General features: G+C 42.4%; 1 protein-coding gene across 3 annotated transcripts in view; it reads right to left on the bottom strand.

The window, feature by feature from the left end:
* Positions 1 to 2149, bottom strand: part of LOC140477461 (uncharacterized) — a 158846-nt gene extending 156697 nt beyond the window's left edge. For all 3 annotated transcript variants that reach the window (XM_072571394.1, XM_072571395.1, XM_072571396.1), the window contains exon 1: positions 1747 to 2149. In XM_072571394.1, the coding sequence (XP_072427495.1) occupies positions 1747 to 2033 (287 nt within the window). In that variant the 5' untranslated portion in view covers positions 2034 to 2149. The remainder of the gene's footprint in view (positions 1 to 1746) is intronic.
* Between the last annotated feature and the right edge of the window lie 20108 nt (positions 2150 to 22257).

Genomic DNA, 22257 nt, shown 5'->3' with positions numbered 1-22257 from the left:
GCCCAGTCTCCCCAATGTAGAGGAGACCGCATCGGGAGCAGCGGATACAATAAATGATATTAGTGGATGTGCAGGTAAAACTTTGATGGATGTGGAAGGCTCCTTTAGGGCCTTGGATAGAGGTGAGAGAGGAGGTGTGGGCGAAGGTTTTACAGTTCCTGCGGTGGCAGGGGAAGGTGCCAGGATGGGAGGGTGGGTTGTAGGGGGGTGTGGACCTGACCAGGTAGTCATGGAGGGAACGGTCTTTGCGGAAGGCGGAAAGGGGTGGGGAGGGAAATATATCCCTGGTGGTGGGGTCTTTTTGGAGGTGGCGGAAATGCCAGTGGATGATTTGGTTTACGCGAAGGTTGGTAGGGTGGAAGGTGAGCACCAGGGACGCTCTGTCCTTGTTACTATGCGAAGGTTGATAGGGTGGAAGGACAGAACGCCCCTGGTGTTCACCTTCCACCCTACAAACCTTCGCATAAACCAAATCATCCGCCGACATTTCCGCCACCTCCAAAAAGACCCTACCACCAGGGATATATTTCCCTCCCCACCCCTTTCCACCTTGCACAAAGACCGTTCCCTCCGTGACTACCTGGTCAGGTCCACACCCCCCTACAACCCACCCTTCCATCCTGGCACCTTCCCCTGCCACTGCAGGAACTGTAAAACCTATGCCCACACCTCCTCCCTCACCTCTATCCAAAGGCCCTAAAGGAGCCTTCCACACCCATCAAAGTTTTACCTGCACATCCACCAATATCATTTATTGTATCCGTTGCTCCCGATCCGGTCTCCTCTACATTGGGGAGACTGGGCACCTCCTAGCAGAGCACTTTAGGGAACATCTCCGGGACACCCGCACCAATCAACCACACCGCCCCGTGGCCCAACATTTCAACTCCCCCTCCCACTCTGCCGAGGACATGGAGGTCCTGGGCCTCCTTCACCACCACTCCCTTACCACGAGACGCCTGGAGGAAGAACGCCTCATCTTCCGCCTTGGAACACTTCAACCCAAAGGCATCAATGTGGACTTCATCAGTTTCCTCATTTCCCCTTCCCCCACCTCACCCTAGTTCTAAACTTCCAGTTCAGCACTGTCCCCATGACTTGTCCGTACTTGTCCTACCTGCCTTTTCCACATATCCACTCCACCCTCTCCTCTCTGACCTATCACCTTCATCCCCTCCCACACTCACCTATTGTACTCTATGCTACTCTCTTACCCACCCCCACCCTCCTCTAGCTTATCTCTCCACACTTCAGGCTCACTGCCTTTTTTCCTGATGATGGGCTTTTGCCCGAAACGTCGATTTCGAAGCTCCTCGGATGCTGCCTGAACTGCTGTGCTCTTCCAGCACCACTAACCCAGAATCTGGTTTCCAGCATCTGCAGTCATTGTTTTTACCTCCAACATATTGTCTAGTTATCACCATTGTTAACAGCTAACCCGAGAATGCAACTTTTTTTTTCAAAGTTTTGTGATTTACACATGAAAGAAGTGAAACTATCACTGTATTCTAACAGATGAAAGACTTAACAGACAATCAATTTTTCAATGTATAATTTCAGTTACATCACACTGTAAATTTTTGCTATAAATTCTATGTTAGGATTGAGCCCTCCACTATCACCTGATGAAGGAGCGTCGCTCCGAAAGCTAGTGTGCTTCCAATTAAACCTGTTGGACTATAACCTGGTGTTGTGTGATTTTTAACTCTTAAAAGCACAGAAGACTTGCAATCTCCGCGAACTTACTCTCGCAACTCTTGCACTTCGTACATATCGTCTCGTTCTTGGGTAGTCTTGTCGCTGTCCCGGAATGGCTTGGCTTTGGGTCTAGTTGGAGACTGAAGTCCAGCTTCAGGACTCAAGTTTGAGCCCAGGCCAGTCTGCACGGGGGAGAGGGCCGGCGCCAGGTCGCCCACTTTAAACACACGGCGGGGCGGAACCATCGGTCCACGTCGCCAACCCTCTGAAACCCCTTCCGGGAGCTGGTAGTCGTCGTCCTCTTCATCGTCGTCGTCCGCATCCAACCACGACATTTAGCGGCCTCATTTATATTAAAAGGTCAGCACACAGATTAATGGAGCAAAGGCACCGAACGCACTCGCTAGCGCTCAGCGCTTCCATTGTTGTGAGCGAGGCGGGCCGTTACCTCGCCCCGCCTCCCGCGCGCACCTTTCCATAACCGCCATTGTGCCCCGCGCAGTCTCCTAGCAACGGGCAAACAGGTGTTCCATCCAGCAGCGAACACAGCAGGCCCTTCCTTCCACCACAGTAGGCAGGCGGGAGGCTGGAAGAGCACAGCATGCGAGGCAGCATCAGGCGGTGGAGAAGTCGATGGTTCAGGTGCAGGAATTGGTTTGCTCCTGCGTAACTTTAAAATAAAATTGCCCCCTTTTGGCAGGCACCAATAAGCTTATAACCTTATGGGAGACTGTTAGGGCAACGATAGAATAGTTCAGTTTAAATGTTAAAGGCAGAAGGATTGTTAGAAATGGGGAAAAGTGTTGTTTTTGCAGATATATAAAAAAAACATACAGAAAAGGGGTACAGCAAGAGAACTATTAACTCTGCAGGTATTTAGGGAAGAGTATCGCTACTTTTCAATATATAATTGTGGTTAATTAAATACTAACTTTGGTGTGTAATTATTATAGCAAATAAGTTATTTTTAAAAATTATGTTTTCATCAAAAAGCTGGAATAACCTAAATGCTTGGGCTATACAAAATAATACAAGTTAATGAAATGTCTGAGGATGGAATGTACCAGCAGAATTGATACAAAATGTTAAACCAGATCTTGATGTACTGTCAAGAAAATAGTGTGAGTGTCAGCACTTACAGAGAGGAAGGTTGCCAACCTGGGGAAGGGGGCAATGGGCATGGAGCGAAGATGGGCAGAGGCAAAATACTAAGAGAGATTGGGTAATGTAGGAGTCAGGAGAGGTGACCGCACGCAGCTCAAAAGTATAACTGTAGTAGTTCGAATAATCATCACTTCAATTGCTCTCTGCAATTGGGGTTCTTTCTTGCAAGATCGTAGAATAAATTGTCTTGTTTCCAGCTTTGGTGGTCTTGTCTAAATTTTATTGAATTTTGTTTCTAACAGATTTGGGTGCTCGTCCTGGGATCCCAAGCACCAGTCGCTCTGCAATTGTTGGGAAAATGGAGAAGGTGCACCTCGCTGCTTTCGGCAGTCTTTAGTTTCCCTCTTTGCCGCGGCGACTTGGGCAAGCGAGATCTGGACTGAGAGACCCTGGAAACAAGACGGGTTGAGACGGGTTCGGTCGGGCAACTCTTGTGCACAGGAGCCGGGTAAGAAAAAGGTCTTAAATAAGTATTGTCCGGATGACCGGGGCAAGCAACAATTGTTGCTGCCATTGCTGTGGGCTGGCGTGAGGTGGGTTTGGTCGGGTAACTTTTGTGTACAGAAGACCCGGTGTTGTTTTTGCAATCTTAGTTTCTGCCCTCTTTTCACCCTACGGTGTCGAGGTTCACAATTTAGTCATTTCTGTCCTTCTAAGTTTGTCTTTTTTCAAACTCTAGGAGTAATCTCTCTTTCTTGCGCTTGTGCTATTGTCATAACCATTATTGGTTGTTGTCCTCCCAAAGACATTACCAGCTTAGTCATTACCCATTTTAACACATTAAACCCTATCAGTAAGCCTACAATTATTAGTAGCACATAAATGTCTAAATTCACTAACCATTTTCCCCACCCGGTCAATCTCCAGTCACCCCATTCCCATCCCCATCCTTCATCTTTTCGGAGTTCATTTCCAATTTGTCTTATATTGTTCATCTTTTTCTTTATTATTTCCACCTTATCTTCCACTACGGAAGAGGTGTCTGGGACGAAGGTGCAGCATTCTTTACCAATCAGAGCACAAGTTCCCCCTTTTTCGGCCAAAAGATAGTCTAAAGCCATTCGATTTTGTAAAGCTGTTAGTCTCGTGGCAATCATTTCAGTGGTTATGGCCGATATTTGGGATTGAGTTTCCCCCATTGCGCCGGCGGTGCCATTAATTCAATTTTCAAGGGCGGCCGCCAGTTTCTGTATTTCCACCCCTGCCCTGTAGTGCCGTAGTTTGGGAGCAGTGTCCACAGTAGACGGTCTTCATCGGAGACCTCTTGGGTCTTACGTCTTATCCCCCCCCTCCTTTCCCAGGTTGGGCTCATGCTTTTCTATTCGGAGGTGAGGGACTATATAAGCGAGGTAACGGCAGCCACTCCAACCTTTCTGGTTTTGAGGAAGTGTTTATCACACGAACATATTTTTCCCCAGGAATAAATGGATAGGCCTTCAGACCACATACCCAATATGTTCCGTTTAATATTCAGGAAGTGGTCGTGGCAGTGGCTTGACTGTTGTGTACACAAGATGATTTTCCTAGTTGGAAAGGCGCAGCATCATTCTGATTACAGAAACAGGTGGTAGTTACTGCTCGTTTCGGTAGGGAAATTGTAAGACTATCAATAGCACCCTGATTTTTCAGAGCTGGCCTTGGGAACCATCCCATAAAGCTATATTTGCTTCTTTCAAATCTCCACTTCGTATTATTTGAACCCACATCAAATTGTTGTACATAGTATACTTCTTTTTTAGTGAACGGTATTACCGAGGTGGGGATTCCAGATTCGCCATGGTGTAGGACCTCTGCACAGACCCAACAATCAGCAAGTCCCTTTTGTTCAGCATAATTTTGGCATAGTGAAGTAAAGTGATTTTTCCCATCTCCTTGAATAGTTAGTACTACTAACGTTACAATACTATACTAATACCCACCCATCTCTAACCCCTGTCTACTGTCCTGCCTATCTGTCTTAATCTTTTAGGTGCCAGGGAGAGGTGAGTCCACACAGCCCTTACAATCAATAACAATATATATATATATATCAGCAAACGTTAAAAGAATCATTTGTCTCAAGTTCATTCTTTCTTTCTCAGCTTAACTTTCAGAGGGTTGTCTGTAGGATGAGTGTGCCACTCCGCCAATGGGGCGTTCACAGGACCTTTAACGCGAGTGTGATGACTCCACCCTTTCTCAGCTGTCCGAATAGCTGTTTCACGAGTTAGGAGGGTTAGGAATGGTCCCTCCCAGCTTGGGTGCAGTTTGGTATCTTTCCAGGTCTTGATCAGGACCCAATCACCCGGTTGTATTCGATGTACTGCAAACTCAAGTGGCGGTGTCTGTACCAACACGCCTTTATTCCTAAGAATAGACAAAGAAGAGCCGAGCGCCACAACATAGTTCTTTAAAAACTTATCATTGAACTCTGACCACCGTTAGGCAGTCTTTCAGCCTCGGTAATGCTTCCCTCTATCCCGTCTACTGCAGTATATTCATTGTGCTTTTTACTCTCAATCATCCGGGAGGATCCGTCGATAAACAACCGAGCTCTCGCATGCAACGGTACGTTTCTTAAGTTCATTCGCACTTTAGTCTGATATTCAGTAATATCAAGGCAGTCATGTTCTGGATTGCCAGGGGCCACCCCGCTCTCTCCGCCACAGAAATGCAGCTGGATTCAAGTAACTGTCTGTGACTAACACAAGGTCATCCTGTTCTATTAAGATTGTCTCATATTTCAAGATCCTAGAGTCTGTGAGCCATTGTCCTGCATTCTGATTTAAGAATTCTTTGCCTTTTACTCCAGAAACCTTGAGACTTTTGTTAATTAATTTAACACTGCTAGGTCTAAAGGTTAGCGATGATTGTGCTGCTCCCATATCCACTAAAAACTGTTTCCTCTCCTTCAGGTCCCACATTTAAATTTATCAAGGGTTCCCGGTGGATCTCAGGAGGAGGGAACCCCTGACTCCCCTAATCTTCATCAAAAATCATCAATGATACCGCTTCTCTTTGTTGTCCTAACCTTGGACATTGTCTTTTAAAATGTCCTGTTTTTCTGCAGTAATAACATCCTGCCGGTTGCTTCCTTCCCCTACCATCCACTCTCTGTCTCCCTTGTCCTCCTCTGTTCTCTGATTCTAACTTTCTCGTCGTAATTTCTTCAACTGCTGCAACCATTATTTTAGCTTTTTGTTTTTGTTTCTCCACTTCCCTTTTCACACACACTTTCTGTGCCTCATATAACAGATCTTCTATTTGTTTTTCACTCCAGCCTTCTAATTTCTTTTGTATGTCTGGCCATGATTTAGTCACAAATTGGACCTTTCAAAGTCCCTGTGCTACCAGCTCATTGGGATTCATTCCTGAATATTTGCTAGTGACTTCTTTTAATCTCTGTAAAAAGGCTGACGGGGCTTCCTCCTTTTCCTGTCTTACTTCAAAGGCTTTAAAAAACTTCTGAGATTTAGGTGCTGCTTCTTTAGTACCCAAAATGACCATTTCTCAAAAGTCCCTCGTTTTTCCTCTATCGTGTTCATCCATACCCTTCCAACGTGGGTCCACATTGGAGAATTTGTTTTTGGCTGGTATCACTCCCTCACCCACTGGATGTCTTTTTTATTCCCTCCGAGCAGCTCTCCTAATGCCCCTTTCTTCTCCTGACCGTACCTGATGTGGGGTGCTGACTACTAAGGCCCCCCTAAAAGCAAGTTTCCGACTCTCCTCCACCAATAAGGCTATTGCTACCACTGCCTGCACACACACTGGCCAGTAATGTAGCTTCCATTCTTTAATTAAACAATGAATTAATGCAGTCATGTTTTAAATTAACCATGAATCAATATGACAGGTCACTGAGAATGTATGAAGGAATCCTATAAAATTAATATTGATTCAGGCTAACAGAATTGAATTATTAGAAATATTAATTATTAATTATATTATATAATTCAGGATGGAAACACAACAAGTGATTAAAACATTTTAAAAACTATAATCGCGCAGTTCTGTTTGTTTACCAGTCACTTGTGACTTCTCATTCTGTTTCTGTAATTGTTTTGCTTGAGCACATTCATTTTTAAGAACCTCAACAGATTCCATAGCACCTTTTGCAGTTAATTAAATCAACAATTTGGTAGCAATATCTCGTCATGAACGCAAAACTGATTCTTCATGCCTCTCATCACAAAACTGTTGCCGTAATCCAATTAACTTTTTTTTCGTTCCCACTCCCTTGGGTTTAAAATTTAAGGATGACCTTGCTGCCCCCGTATCGACTAGGAAAACTAGTCCTCTTTGTAAGGTCCCACCTTTAAATTTGTCAAGGGTTCCTGGTGGGTCCCCAGGGGCAGGAACTCCTGACACCCCTATTTTTCATCAAGGTTCATAAACGGCACTGCCTTTACTTCCTTTTTCGGATCTGGACACTCTCTCTTAAAGTGACTTGTCTTTCCACAGTAAGAACATCCCGCCTGTGGGGATTTCCACTTTGATCCTTGTTCCTGTCTACCAGACCCTTTAACATCTCCTCCCCGATCCTTTCTCCTCACTTTATTTTCAACATGCTGCCCGCCACCATTCCGGTTTCCTTATCCTTTTAGTTTTGTCCTTTTCTTTATTACTTTATTAACCGTGGCTTATCATTATTTTTGCCTTCTGTTTCTGCTTCTCGTGTTATGTTGCCAGATCAATTGCTGAGCCGATTTAACCAACTGAACAGCTTTAGGGCAAACTCAGGCCATTCCTCATCACCCAATGTTTTGTTTAGACCTTGATTCTTTTAAAGAAATATTGCAATATTTCTTGGTCCCTGTAATCTCAAATACAATTTATCAATTTATGCTTGCTTTTCTTTAAAGCCTGTTCCTAACTATACATTTTGGAATCTTACTTGTAAATATTTATTTATATATTATAGATTCACTTATTCAGTGTTTAATATTCAAAATGCAAAACGCACACAGTTCCCCACTCTGAAATCCACCACAATCACCCAGTTCCAGTCCCCTGATTCAAATCCAACACTAGTCCTCCCAAGTAGTCCTGACCAGTCATTGCTCAATTACAATGCTATAGGTCATGAAATAACCAGAGCTGCCTTAAAGGATTTGTCTATTCAAGTTAAAACTTCAACTGTCCTCCATAAATCGCTTTTATGTAAGGATAAAAGAGATTAGTTAGAAACTGATAGTAAGGCAGTCATGACCTGTAAAAAGAACATTTTTTATTTCATAATCTTGCAAAATTCTTAACCTTAAAAAGAAATCATGTTTAAAATTTCCATAATAGAAATCAGATTCAAAACAGTCCCGGATCTCAAGCTCCAGAAAACATTCAATCACCAAACAAATGTGCATTCACACTGAATCACAAAGGGTTAAACTTTCTACTAGCTGTACAGCTCTTTCCCCTCACTTTCTCTCACTCTCTCTCACACACACACACACTCACACGTCTCACAGACACTTTGAGTTTCCCGCAACGACTCCTCTAGCTTTTGAATATTTTTCTGGGCATCTGGCCATAAGTTAGTTACGAAGTGCACCCTCAGTAGCTCTTCAGCTACTAGCCCTTCTGACACGAAGCATAATCTGATTCCTCCTGACTGTAAGGCTGTTTTTCATTGACATTTTATCATTTGTTTTTTATCCTTTCCTCACGTCCGAGGATTGTACTTCCAATCTCTTAACATTTTTCCTAAAGGACTGTCCGTTGGGATGTGGTCCTCGGACGTCCCTCTCATGTCCCCTTCTAAACTTAAGTCACTATTTTTATTCCCCATTTCTATGATCAGCCGTTTCTTTATGTAATTTAGTTAACCTTACTGAGGTCTGGTGTCACCTTCTTCCACAACCACTTCAGAGTCCTGACCTTCGCGTGGGGGATTTCACCTCTTAACAACCGGTCTAAGGCTGGGTGATCGAATCAGGTAAACACCTTATTCATCAGATTAATCTTAGCCAATTAAACACTTTAATTTAAGGGTTGCCAATTACCCGTACTTCTCATACATCCCTGACCACCAAGGCAATACTTAAAGGTCCCTTTTCTTACCTTGGTCTGTGCACAAGAGTTACCTAGTTGAATTTGCACGCCCTTATCCCACGGCAATACCCTGGATATATCCACCTTGCAACTGTGACAACTGCTATCTACCCTGGTTAATCGGGTTCGCCTAACCTGGTCACCCAGAACCCCGGTTCCCCGGATATATCTAACTGGCACCGGATACGTGGACATATCCACCTGGCAGCAAATACCGCTGCCGGTCTCCCGGATGTATCCACCTGGCAGCAACTACCGCTACCAACCCCAGTCGCCAGTTACTCTGATATATCCAACTGGCAGCAACTACTGCTACCTACCCCGGTTGCCCAGATATGTGGACACATCCACCTGGCAGCAAATACCGCCGCCGGTCTCCCGGATGTATCCACCTGGCATCAACTACCGCTATCAACTCTGGTCAACTGGAACCCCGGTTCCCCAGATCCCCAGATATATCCAACTGGCAGCAATTACCGTTGCCAGCCACCCGGATACATCCGCCTGGCAACAATATCAACGGCTACCCACCCTGGCTGACTGGATTAGCCTATTCCAGTCACTAGCACCCCGGTTCCCCGGATATATCTGAATGGCAGCAAATACTGCTGCCTACCCCGGTCACCGGATAAATCTTTTAAGACCTTTCTTATCCGGGTCTTCTGCACACAAGAGTCACCCGACTGAACCTGCCGCATCTGCCCGTCTTGTTTCAGGGTCTCCCAGTCTGGATCACGATCGCCCAAAGCCGCCTCGGCAACAAGGGGAAACTAGAAATCGCCGAAGTCAGCGAGGTGCACCTTCTCAGTTTCTCCAAGAATGCCGAGCGGCTGGAGCGTGGGATCCCGAAACGAGCCCCCAAATTTGTTAGAAACAAAATTCGATAAAATTTAGACGAGACCACCAAAACTGGAAACAAGACAATTTATTACGAACTTGCAAGTAAAGGCTTCAATTGCATAAGCAAATGAGCAAATTAGAACTTTGGTAAGTGTACAGTTATACCCTTTGAGCTGAGTGAGGTAATCTCTCCAGACTCCTAATTACCCAATCTCTCTTACTGTGCCAGACCACTGCCCAGCTGTGCTCTACCCTTATTACTTCCCCCTTCCCCAGGTTGGCAACCTTCCTTTCTGTAAGTGCTGACACATACATTTATTTTGTCGACAGTACATCTAGATCTGGTTTAACATTTTGTATCAATTCTGGTGGTGCATTCCATCCTCAGACATTTCATTAACTTGTATCATTTTGTATTGCTCAAGCATTTCGGTTATCTCAGCTTTTTGCTGAAAGCATAATTTTACAAAAAGAACTTTTTGTTATAGTAATTACACACCAAAGTTAGTATTTAATTAACCACAATTATACACTGAAAAGTCCCTAAATACCTGCAGGGTTAATAGTTCTCTTGCTGTACCCCTTTTCTGTATGCTTTTTCTATATCTGCAAAAACAACACTTTACCCCATTTCTAACACCAGGTAAGATATATATCTGTATATCTCCAGGTGACCGGGGCAAGCAACGGTTGTTGCTGCCATTGCCGTGGGACAGGGCACGCTGACACGCGGCAGCTTGGTCAGGTCAACTCAACTCTTGTGTATACAAGACCCGGGTATCCAGGCAGCCAGGATAGGTAGCGATAGTTGTCTGGGTAAGCAACAGGGTGGTTGCTGCCAAGTATTGCCGCAGGACAGGGCGCATTCAACCAGGTAACTCTTGTGCACAGACCAAGGTATGAAAATGGACCTTTAAGTATTGCCTTGGTGATCGGGCATGTACGAGAAGTACAGGGAATTGGCAACACATAAATTAAGGTATTGGCTTAATTAATTTGATGAGTGAGGTGTCTACCTGATTCGACCATCCAGCCTTAGACCAGTTGTTAAGAGGGGAAATCCCCCACGCGAAGGTCAGGACCCTGAAGTGGGTGTGGAAGAAGGTGACACCGGATCTCAGTAAGGTTAATTAAATTACATAAAGAAACGGCCGAGTATTAGTTGTTTAAGTGTCGAAGGAGACATGAGAGGGACGACTGAGGACTACATCCCAACGGAAAGTCCTTTCGGAAAAATGTTAAGAGATTGAAAGTACAATCCTCGGATGCGAGGAAATGATTTTAAAAAATGATAAAATGTCAATTGAAAATAGCCTTACAAGTCAGGTGGAATCAGATTGCTTGGTGTCAGAAGGGCTAGTAGCTGAAGGGCTACTGAGGGTGCACTTCATAACTAACTTATAGCCAGACATCCAGAAAAATATTCAAGCTCAAAGTGTGTGTGTGTGTGTGTGTGTGTGTGTGTGTGTATGAATGAGAGAGAGAGAGAGAGAGAGAGAGAGAGAGAGAGAGAGAAAAGAGCTGTACAGCTAGTAGAAAGTTTAACCCTTTGTGATTCAGTGTGAATGCACATTTGTTTGTAGGTGATTGAATGTTCCCTGGAGCTTGAGATCTGGGACTGTTTTGAATCTGATTTCTATTATGGAAATTTTAACATGATTTGTTTTAAGATTAAGGATTTTGCAAGATTATGAAATAAAATGTTAACTCCTGCTCTTTTTACAGGTCATGACTACCTTACTATTAGTTTCTAACTAATCTCTTTTATCCTTACATAAAAGCGATTTGTGGAGGACAGTTGAAGTCTCAGTTCAACATTAGATTGTAATAAATCAAAAAAAAGGAAAATCCTATGGTTAAAAATCGGTGACCTTGGATTTGACCATTATTGATGCATTAGAAATTTTTTTTAAACTACCTATAGCATTGCAATTGAGCAGTGACTGGTCAGGACTACTTAAGAAAACTAACTTTGGATCAAGGGACTAAAACCGGGTAATTATAGTGGATTTCAAAGTTGGGAACTGTATGCTTTTTACATTTTAAATATTAAACACTAAATAAATGAATTTATAATATATAAATAAATATATATAATATATTGTTCCTAAATGTACATTTAGGAACAGGTTTTAAAGTTAGACAAGCATAAATTGATAAATTATATTCAAGATTACAGGGAGCAAGAAATATTGCAATATTTCTTTAATAATCAAGGTCTAAACAAAACATTGGCTAATAAAGAAAAGGACAAAACTAAAAAGAGAAACCGGAATGGTGGTGGGCAGCATGTTGAAAATAAAGGGAGGAGATGTTAAGGGGTCTGGTAGACAGGAACAAGGATCAAAGTGGAAATCTCCACAGGCAGGATGTTATTACTGTGGAAAGACAGGTCACTTTAAGAGAGTGTCCTGATCCGAAAAAGGAAGTAAAGGCAGTGCCGTTTATGAACCTTGATGAAAAATAGGGGTGTCAGGAGTTCCTGCCCCCGGGGACCCACCAGGAACCCTTGATAAATTTAAAGGTGGGACGTTACAAAGAGGACGTAGTTTTCCTAGTCGATACGGGGGCAGCAAGGTCATCCTTAAAGTTTAAGCCAAAGGGAGTGGGAACGAAAAAGTTAATTAGATTATGGCGACAGTTTTATGATTGAAGGCATGAAGAGTCAGTTTTGCACTCATGACGAGACATTGCCACCAAATTGAGGATTGAATTAACTGCGAATGGTGCTATACAATCTGTTGAGGTTCTTAAAAATGAATGTGCTCGAGCAAAAACAATTACAGAAACAGAGTGAAAAGTCGCAAGTGACTGGTAAACAAACAGAACTGCGCAATAAATCAATTCTGTTAGCCTGAATCAATATTAATTGGCAGGATTCCTTCACACATTCTCAGTGACCTGTCATATTGATTCATGGTTAATTTAAAACATGAACTGCATTAATTCATTGTTAATTAAAGAATGGAAAGATACATTACTGACCAGAGTGTGTGCAGGCAGTGGCAGCAACAGTCTTATTGGTAGAGGTGGGTCGGAAACTTACTTTTGGGGGAGTCTTAATAGTCAGCACCCCACATCAGGTACGGATCATACTAAATCAGAAAGCAGGACAATGGCTCACAGACTCTAGGATCTTGAAATATGAGACAATCTTAATAGAACAGGATGACCTTGTGTTAGTCATAGACAGTTGCTTGAATCCAGCTGCATTTCTGTGGCGGAGAGAGGGGGGTGGCCCTTGGCAATCCAGAACATGACTGCCTTGATATTAAACCAAAAGGCAGGGAGATGGTTGACGAGGCCATCCTGATGGAAGAAGATGACCTGGTGTTAGCAACAGACACCTGTCTAAATCCAGCTACCTTTTTATGGAAGGGAGAACCTCTAGACAAACGAGAATTAGAACATGACTGTTTAGATATCATAGAGTATCAAACCAAAATTAGACAGGACCTGAGAGATCTACCTTTACATGACGGGGACAGATTGTTTATAGATGGATCATTGAGAGTAGTGGAAGGAAAAACACATAATGGATAAACAGTAGTGGACGGTAACAAAAACCAAACAGTGGAGGCAGACTGGCTGCCAAACACATGGTCAGCCCAGACCTGTGAATTGTACGCATTAAATCAAGCTTTAAAACACTTAGAGAATCGGGATGGGACAATTTACACTGATTCTAAGTATGTATAAAATAATAAGGGAAGGGCTCAAAGGAGGAAGAAATCCAGGAGTGAGAGCCTTCCAAAGTATACAGATGGATTACACCGAACTACCCCCAATGGGAAAACAGAAGTACCTGTTGGTCTTAGTAGACCACTTAACCGGGTGGGTGGAAGCTTTCCCAATGTCATTAGCCACCTCAAAAGGAGCGGTGAAAACCCTCCTTGAACATATCATCCCACGGTATGGAATAGTGGAAAGTATAGATTCAAACCAAGTTAGCCATTTTACTTCCAAGATCTTACAAGAAGTAATGGCAAGAATTCCGAACCCTTTTGGCACCCACCCTCCTCTGGGCAGGTGGAACGAATGAATCAAATCTTAAAGAATCAATTATCTAAGCTAGTCCTAGAGACTCGATTACCATGGACAAAATGTGTAACCTATCGCATTAGGACTGTTCCTAGACATGATATAGGCCTCTCTCCTTATAAGATGATGTTTGGATTACCTTCTTTTGGGTGGAAGAGGGGAATTACCAACTGTAGAGTTCAATGATAAGTTTTTAAAGAACTATATTGTGGCGCTCGGCTCTTCTTTGTCTGTCCTTAGGAAGAAGGGTCTGTTGACCCAGATACCTCCACTTGAGTTTGACAACTGGGTGATTGGGTCCTGATCAAGACCTGGAAAGATACCAAACTCCACTCGAGCTGGGAGGGACCATTCCTAACCCTCCTGACTACTGAGACAGCTATCCGGACTGCTGAGAAAGGGTGGAGTCATCACACTCGCGTCAAAGGTCCTGTGAACACCCCATTGGCGGAGTGGCACGCTCATCCTACAGACAACCCTCTGAAAGTTAAACTGAGAAAGACGGAATGAACCAAGATAAAAGACTATTTTAATGTGTGATGATATATATTGTATTGATTTTAAGGGTTGCTTAGACTCACCGCTCCCTGGCGCCTAAAAGATTAAGATAGGGTGATAGGCAGGGTTCAGAGATGGGTGGGTACTAGTATAGTATTATGACGTTAGTAGTACTAACTGTTCAAGGAAGCGGGAAAAATCACTTCACTACACTATGCCAAAATTATGCCAAATAAGAGGGACTTGCCAACTGTTGGGTCTGTGCAGAGGTCCCACACCATGGCGATTCTGGGATCCCAACTCGGTAATACCGCTCACCAAAAGAGAAATGTATGAGGTACAACAATTTGACTCGGGCTTAAATAATACAAAGTGGGAATCTGAAAGGAGCAAATATAACTTTGCGGGATGGTTCCCAAAGCCAGCACTGAAAACCCGGGGTGTTATCGATAGCCTTAGAATTTCCCCACCAAACGGAGCAGTGAATACCAACTGTTTCTGTAATCGGAATGACGCCACACCCTTCCAATTAGGAAAATCATCTTGTGTCCATACCAACCAAGCCACTGCCACGAACACTCCCCAACTATTGAATGGGACATATTGGGTATGTGGTCTGAAGGCCTATCCATTTATTCCCGGAGAAAAATACATTTGTGTGACCGAATGTGTGGAAATAAATGCATGTAATTGATGAAGCATTGCCTTAAAACAAGAAAGTGGTTGCTGTTACCTTGCTTATATAGTCACCTCCAAATAGAAAAACATGAACCTAACCTAAGAAAGGTAAGGGGGGGGTGGCAATAAGACGTAAGACCCGAGAAGTTCCTGAAGGAGACCATCTGCTGTGGATACTACTCCCAAACTACAGCACTACAAGGGCAGGGTGGAAATACAGAAACTGGGGGCCGCCCTTGAAAATTTAATTAATGATACCACCGGCGCAATGGGAGAAACTCAATCCCAGATATCAGCCATAACCACCGAAACAATAGCAACAAGACTAACAGCTTTACAGAATCAAATGGCTTTAGACTATCCCTTGGCCGAAAAAGGGGGAACTTGTGCGCTGATTGGTAAGGAATGCTGCACCTTCATCCCAGACACCTCTTCCATAGTGGAAGGTAAGGCAGAAATAGTAAAGAAAACAATAAGCAATATAAGAAAAATTGTGGATGAACTCCGAAAAGATGAAAGATGGGATGGGGTGACTGGAGACTGACCGGTTGGGAAAAATGGTTAGCTAATTTAGGCATACATGTATTACTAATAATTGTAGGTTTACTGATAGGATTCAATGTGTTAAAATGGATAATTACCAAGCTGGTAATGTCTTTGGGAGGACAACAATACAAGCGCAAGAAAGAGAGAGTAGCAGATTACTCCTGGAGTTTGAAAAAGATAGATTTAGAAGGACAGAAATGGCAAGATTGTGAACCTCTGCACCGTAGAGTGAAAAGGCGGCAGAAAATAAAATTGCAAAAACAACAAACGGTAAAAGAAAAGAAATGGGGAAAAAGTGTTTTTGCAGATATAAAAAAAGCATACAGAAAAGGGATACAGCAAGAGAACTATTAACTCTGCAGGTATTTAGGGAAGAGTATCTCTACTTTTCAGTGTATAATTGTGGTTAATTAAATACTAACTTTGGTGTGTAATTATAACTTTTTAAAAGTTATGTTTTCAGCAAAAAGCTGAGATAACCGAAATGCTTGGGCTATACAAAATGATACAAGTTAATGAAATGTCCGAGGATGGAATGTACCAGCAGAATTGATACAAAATGTTAAACCAGATCTTGATGTACTGTCAACAAAATAATGTGTGTCAGCACTTACAGAGAGGAAGGTTGCCAACCTGGGGAAGGGGGCAATGGGCGTGGAGCATAGATGGGTAGAGGCAAAATACTAAGAGAGATTGAGTAATGCATGAGTCAGGAGAGGTGACCTCGCGCAGCTCAAAAGTATAACTGTGTAGTAGTTTGAATAATCATCACTTCAATTGCTCTCTGCAATTGGGGTCCTTTCTTGCAAGATCGTAGAATAAATTGTCTTGTTTCCAGCTTTGGTGATCTCGTCTAAATTTTATTGAATTTTGTTTCTAACATCAGATAAGCTTATTTAATTTACTGGGTTGGCAGGGCTCACTTAGGTCAATTAGCCAGACAGGACAATCTGAGGTCACCATGAAGGACTCTCCCCTCACCTGAGGCATGATGACCCTCAGGTTAAACTACCACCAGTCATCTCCCACTAATGACAGCAAGTTCTATGGTCCACTCACACCATGGCAAATTTACCTTTACATCGGGATAGGATGTTGAATTAGCAGTTCATGTTGAAGTGGGCATATTCACAGAATCCCTACAATGTGGAAACAGGCCCTTTGGCCCAACAAGTCCATACCGACCCTATGAAGAATAACCCACCCAGGCGCATTCCCCTCTCCTATATTTACCCCTGACCAATGCATCTATCCTATACATCCCTGAAAGCTACAGGCAATTTAGCATAGCCAATTCACCTGGTCTGCATATCTTTGGATTGTGAGAGGAAACCAGAGCACCCTGAAGAAACCCACACAGGCATGGGGAGAATGTGCAAACTCCACGCAGATAGTTGTCCAAGATAGGAATTGAACCCAGGTCTCTGGTGCTGTCAGGCTGCAGTGCTAACCACTGAGCCACCGTGCCACCCTTTAAACTTCCTGCTACTGCATCTTTCACATACACAAAAGTTTTTCAGTTCCCAGGAACAGAGATTTACTTTGCTTTGGCAACTTGTTCATACAAGACACAAATTGGTAGGAATCCTGCACTCTTTCAAACAAACCACGTAGAGACACCTTTGATTGATATCAAGTGATTCAAAATCATTGCAATTAAAGAACGGTGAATGTTTTAGTGCAGACTCCTAAGCTGCCAACAGGCCTGAAAATGTAAGTCTGTGACAATTCTCGCTGAGACCATGCCTCACCTATCAAGTCACCACCATCTATCAAACAGTTTATTTTCCTGTTTTTGTCGGTTTGGAATGTTTTAAAAGATAACAGTACTGGATCATTAGCAATTTAAGATGAAATGTGGTCAGTAGTTTTAAGCCAGAATTCTAACTGGGCCTTGGAGGGAAAAGCTGAATGTATTTTCCATTGTCCATGCGTTGGCTTTAAAAGTGTTAAGTTAGTGAGACTCAAAGTTCAGCTAAAAACAATTTTACATTTTTTACTACTGGGCAGTCCTGAAACATTAAACAGAGGAAATGAGGTGGATAAGATTGACTGGTGAATCTTTAATCCAAGAAGAGTTTGTTGGGAGGTTTTCTGCTGCTTATGCAGACCAAATGTCTTCAGCCTGCAAGACAATTATGGATCTGCAATAGGGCTCCATTTTCCCTCTCTTCTCACTCAGTGCAGACAATGAAAAACAAATCTGAAATAGCCATTAGAGACCCAGAGGCATTAGAAGTGCCTGGAAATCCCAATATAAATAACATTCAATAGCAACAGTTATGTTAAAAACATCAATGTCACAATTTAAACTAAATCATCACCAGTGCATATCCTCCCAAATTGACTTGGGGCTTCAGTTTGGTTTACTAACTCTTCCAGGAGATTGCGTGGATCCAGGTGAAGAGTTGACATGGTATTACAGTTGTGTGAGGCAATCTACATAGATCAGAGAATCAATTTACATAGACCAGAGAATCCAACTGAGAGTATGGCTATCAGGCTGTTGATTGACTAGTCTTGTCCCAATTTTGGACTAGCCCCCCCAGATATTAATAAAGAGGACTTTAGCAAAAAAAAGTCATGTTAACCCTGCAATATCATTTCCAGTGCGTAGGTTGATGTCATGTAGTCAGTCCAGTTTAATTCCTTTGCTGAGACTTTGTTGTGTTGATACAACTGCTTGCTATTTAATTCGCTATTGACAGTCAGCCACATTGCTATAGGTGTCACACGTAGGCCATACCAGGCAGATATCTTTCCCTAAAGGATGTTAATTAATTGCTTTTCCAGCAGTTAGCAAAGGTTTCATGATTGTTAATTCCAAATATTTATTGAATTCAAATTCTACTACCTGATGTGTTAGGGTTTGAATCCATGTGCCCACTACGTTGCATACGTTTCTTGATTAATCATCTTGCAATAATATGACTGGGTCATCATCTGCCCATAAAGCATTAAATAACATCATGATCCTCATTCCAAACTGGAGGATAGGGAAAGTGCTTTTTCTCCCACTGCCACCTCCATTCCCACATTTTCCTGCCCCCTACCCATATTTTCTTGCTGTTTAAAATGTACTTCTACAGTACAGGGCCAATACATTGCAGTAGTAATAGGAAAAGAGACATGTAGGAAATTGGCCTTTTTCTCCCCAAGAAGCCCAAAGATCTGAGTGGTACAGGTGATTCAATTGAGGTGCAGTGATACACTTTAATAGACTACAGCAAAAAAGATTAAATGCACTGAATGAAGCCCAAATAGTAAAATACTTTAAACACAACCTTCCACAACATCCCGAAGTTACAACTAGAGAACGTTTGAATAAACACTTTTGGTCAGTCTTCAATTTTCATCTGGAACTCTGCTTCCATTATCCTTAATTACATCACTGTTCACTTGTTGTCCCTAGGTTCAGTGTCTTACTTTAGCTCAGAAGGAAAAAACCTTTTTTTAAATTTTAAATTCATTGGTTCCCCTCTCCCTTTTGCTGCAGTCTTCAGCAGCCCTACAAACTTCAGGTTTGTTTGTAAACCACATCATAATGGATAGCCATGACTTCAGCAGCCAGGATCTTAATTTCCAGAATCCTCTTCCTATACATTTTCACCACTTGCCTTTTTTTGAAAACCACACCATAAAAGATATCTTGCTTCCATCTGCCTTGATTCTGAAATCAAATTCAGACAACTTAAATCTCAGTTCTGAAGAAGGATCACGAGACATGAAACATTAACTTTGCTTGCTGACCACAAATGTTGCCAGACCTGCTGAGTTTACCCAGCAATTCATGTTCGTTACTGATTTCCAGCATCCGTTTTTTAAAATCGGAATCTCCAGTTACATCAAAGTTGTTGACCACTTCCACTGGCAGAATAGATAATCCATTTAAAAGGATGCTTACCATAAGCTGACGTTCTGGACTGATAGTTTCAAATTAGACAAACTGAATGCTTGTCATATGTATGCAACAGTCAATCTGAACAGAGTTAGGTCATGCTAAGTGTGGAAACTCAGGCAAACCTGCAGTGGTAGCTGCAAAATTATGTTACCTCAGTCCCAAATGAGTATGTGCCGAGAGGCAATTTTAAAAATAACATTAGTGGGCAGCAAAGTGGCGAGCACTGCTGCCTCACAGCGCCAGCAACCCAGTTCAAATCCAGCCTGAGAGACTGTGTGGAGTTTCCACTCACAATCAAAACATGTATAGGTTAGCTGGATTGGCTATGCTAAATTGCCCGTAGTGTTCAGGGATGTGGTGACTAGGTCAATTAACCATGGATAATGCAGATACAGGGATAGATGGTTGGGTGGGGGGAGAAGTCTAGGTGGAATGCTCTTCTGAGGGGTGGTGTGGACTTGATGGGCTAAATGGCCTACTTTCACACTGTAGGAATTCTATGTTTTTCTTTTAAATACTCAGCATCTTCAAACTGATTAATTAAATTCCCTACAGTATGGAAACAGGCCCTGTGGCCCAACAAGTCCATGCCGACCCTCCGAAGAGTCACCCTCTCAGACCTATTCCCAATGTTCACCCCTGACTACGGATAATTTAGCAAGACCAACTCACCTAACCCGCACATCTTTGGATTGTGGGAGGAAACCGGAGCACCTGAGGGAAACCCACGCAGACACAGGGAGAATGTGCAAACTCTACAGTCAGTTACCCAAGGCAAGAATCAAACCTGGGTCTCTGGCACTGTGAGGCAGCAGTACTAACTACTGAGCCACCATGCCACCCTGATGATGATAACAGAACAGGAACTGAAAACTACACAGAGACACAAAAGAAATGTCTTCATAGCTTAAAAACACTAGAAGGAAACAAAGTTGCATTTCCTCTTGTTTCTTTGCACTGTATCTCAGGCTCACAATGATGCAAAAGCAGATTTATGATCGAATAGATGGGTTCAGTCATTCCAGTTTTCTTATCTATTAACATATCCTGTTTAAGAAATTTCTTCAATCATACATATGTTTCAGTTTTACATTTTAGTTTTGTTTACATGAACTAAACTGTACCATATGCAAAATCTGCAATTTCTATCAGAAGAGAATTTGAAAATTAAAAATACATTTAGAGGTAATCAATGCAAATATCACAGCAATTTCTAATAATAAAATTATGAAGGGCATATATCAGTAAGTAACTTTTCACCTTGGTGAAGGGATTAATTACCAAGCACACAGATTTAAGGGGCACGAGGTGTACAGGAGATGTGAGGGGAACTTGGTGGGAGTCTGGGACTCGGGCAGAAACCCTCAAAATTTAAGACTTATTTAGATGTGCATTTTTAAAAAAATATGCACCTGATAGATGCTAACACAAACATGGCTATGGATAATGTGCTGGAATGTGGGAATGTGGAAATTAGAACAGTTAGATGCGTGTTTTTGACCAGCGCAGACTTGATCGGCCAAAGGACCTTTTTCTGCACAACAGACCCCTGTGACTATGAATATAATCAGATTCAAAGAATGATTTAAATTTGTGGTGAAATGATTTATCCACAATTTAAATCTACATTAAAATGTCCTACAAAATCACAGCTGAAATTCATTTAAAGAAACAGATTACATATGTTTTGCCTCAGGGATTATTTAAGAGTTATAATCCTTCAACTCTCAAATGTAGAGAATCAGCAGTTCAAATTCCATGAGAGCTGGTGGTGGAATTAAAATTCAATTCATTTAATCGGGTTCTTGAGGCACAGTGGTAGTGTCTTTCCCCTGAACCAGAAGACCTGGGTTCAAGTCACACCTGCTCCAGACGTATGAAATAACATCTCTGCACAGGTTGCTTAAAAAAAAATTAAATAAAAAGTTCAGAAAAAATTATTTATTGCCTTGAGGCTCTTGTGGTGCAATAGTAGTATCTCCACCCCCGAGCCAAAAGACCTAGGTTTAAATGCCACTTGCTCCAGAGGTGTGTAATAACAGCTGCTGATGAGAAAATATCTTCAGAAGAACCTTGATTATCCAAATTTCAGATTATCCGAAGAATATTCAAAGGTCCCGCAAAAATGTTACATCAAAGAGGCAAGTGTACTCGACTTAGCTGAACTGAAGGAGATGTGAAAACGCTGGCAAAAACAAAGAAACACAAGCAGCTCAAGCATTAAAAAACTGGGTATTTTGCCCTTTGCAAAATTGAGTGTTTTACAGCATTCCCATCACTTTACTGGGCCAATCATGAAAAAAAATGGCCGAGAATATAAATGTATGTGTGAGGCGGTGCTTCTGTCTTTCTTTCACAAGACTGAGTTCCTGGAAACTGACAAATGCTGTTGCGATCGGAGAAGCTGTTAGGGACTTTATTTAATATTATCTTCACCACTCCTTGTCAAATGCTAACCACTGCTGAATTTTTAAAAAGTTTTCTTGTGTTACCATTGCTTTATTTTGTTCATCATGTGAAATCTGTGTCCTCTTGCGCTCAATACATTAAAATTATAGATTTAAACAAATCCTCTGGTAGAGCACAGCGTTAGATCAGTGTGGCTTCCCTTGTTGAAGGTAAAATCGATTATTCGAATTATCAATCAACCGAACGAAATAGTGCCCGTTCATCTTGTTGGGATAATTGAGGTTCCTCTGTTTACATATTTTGGGCTCTTGTGGTATAGTGGCAGTGTCCTTATCTCTAAGCCAAATAACCTGGGGATCAAGTCACACCTGCTCCAGAGGTCTACTGTAAACTTTTCAGATTGATTACAGAAAATATCTATGCATATTGCCAAAGTCATCCCTTATACGGGA

This window comes from Chiloscyllium punctatum, chromosome 5 (genome assembly GCF_047496795.1).
Source record: "Chiloscyllium punctatum isolate Juve2018m chromosome 5, sChiPun1.3, whole genome shotgun sequence".
NCBI lineage: Eukaryota > Metazoa > Chordata > Chondrichthyes > Orectolobiformes > Hemiscylliidae > Chiloscyllium > Chiloscyllium punctatum.
Note: the sequence above shows the minus strand (reverse complement) of the source record. Positions and strands in the feature narration are given on the sequence as shown.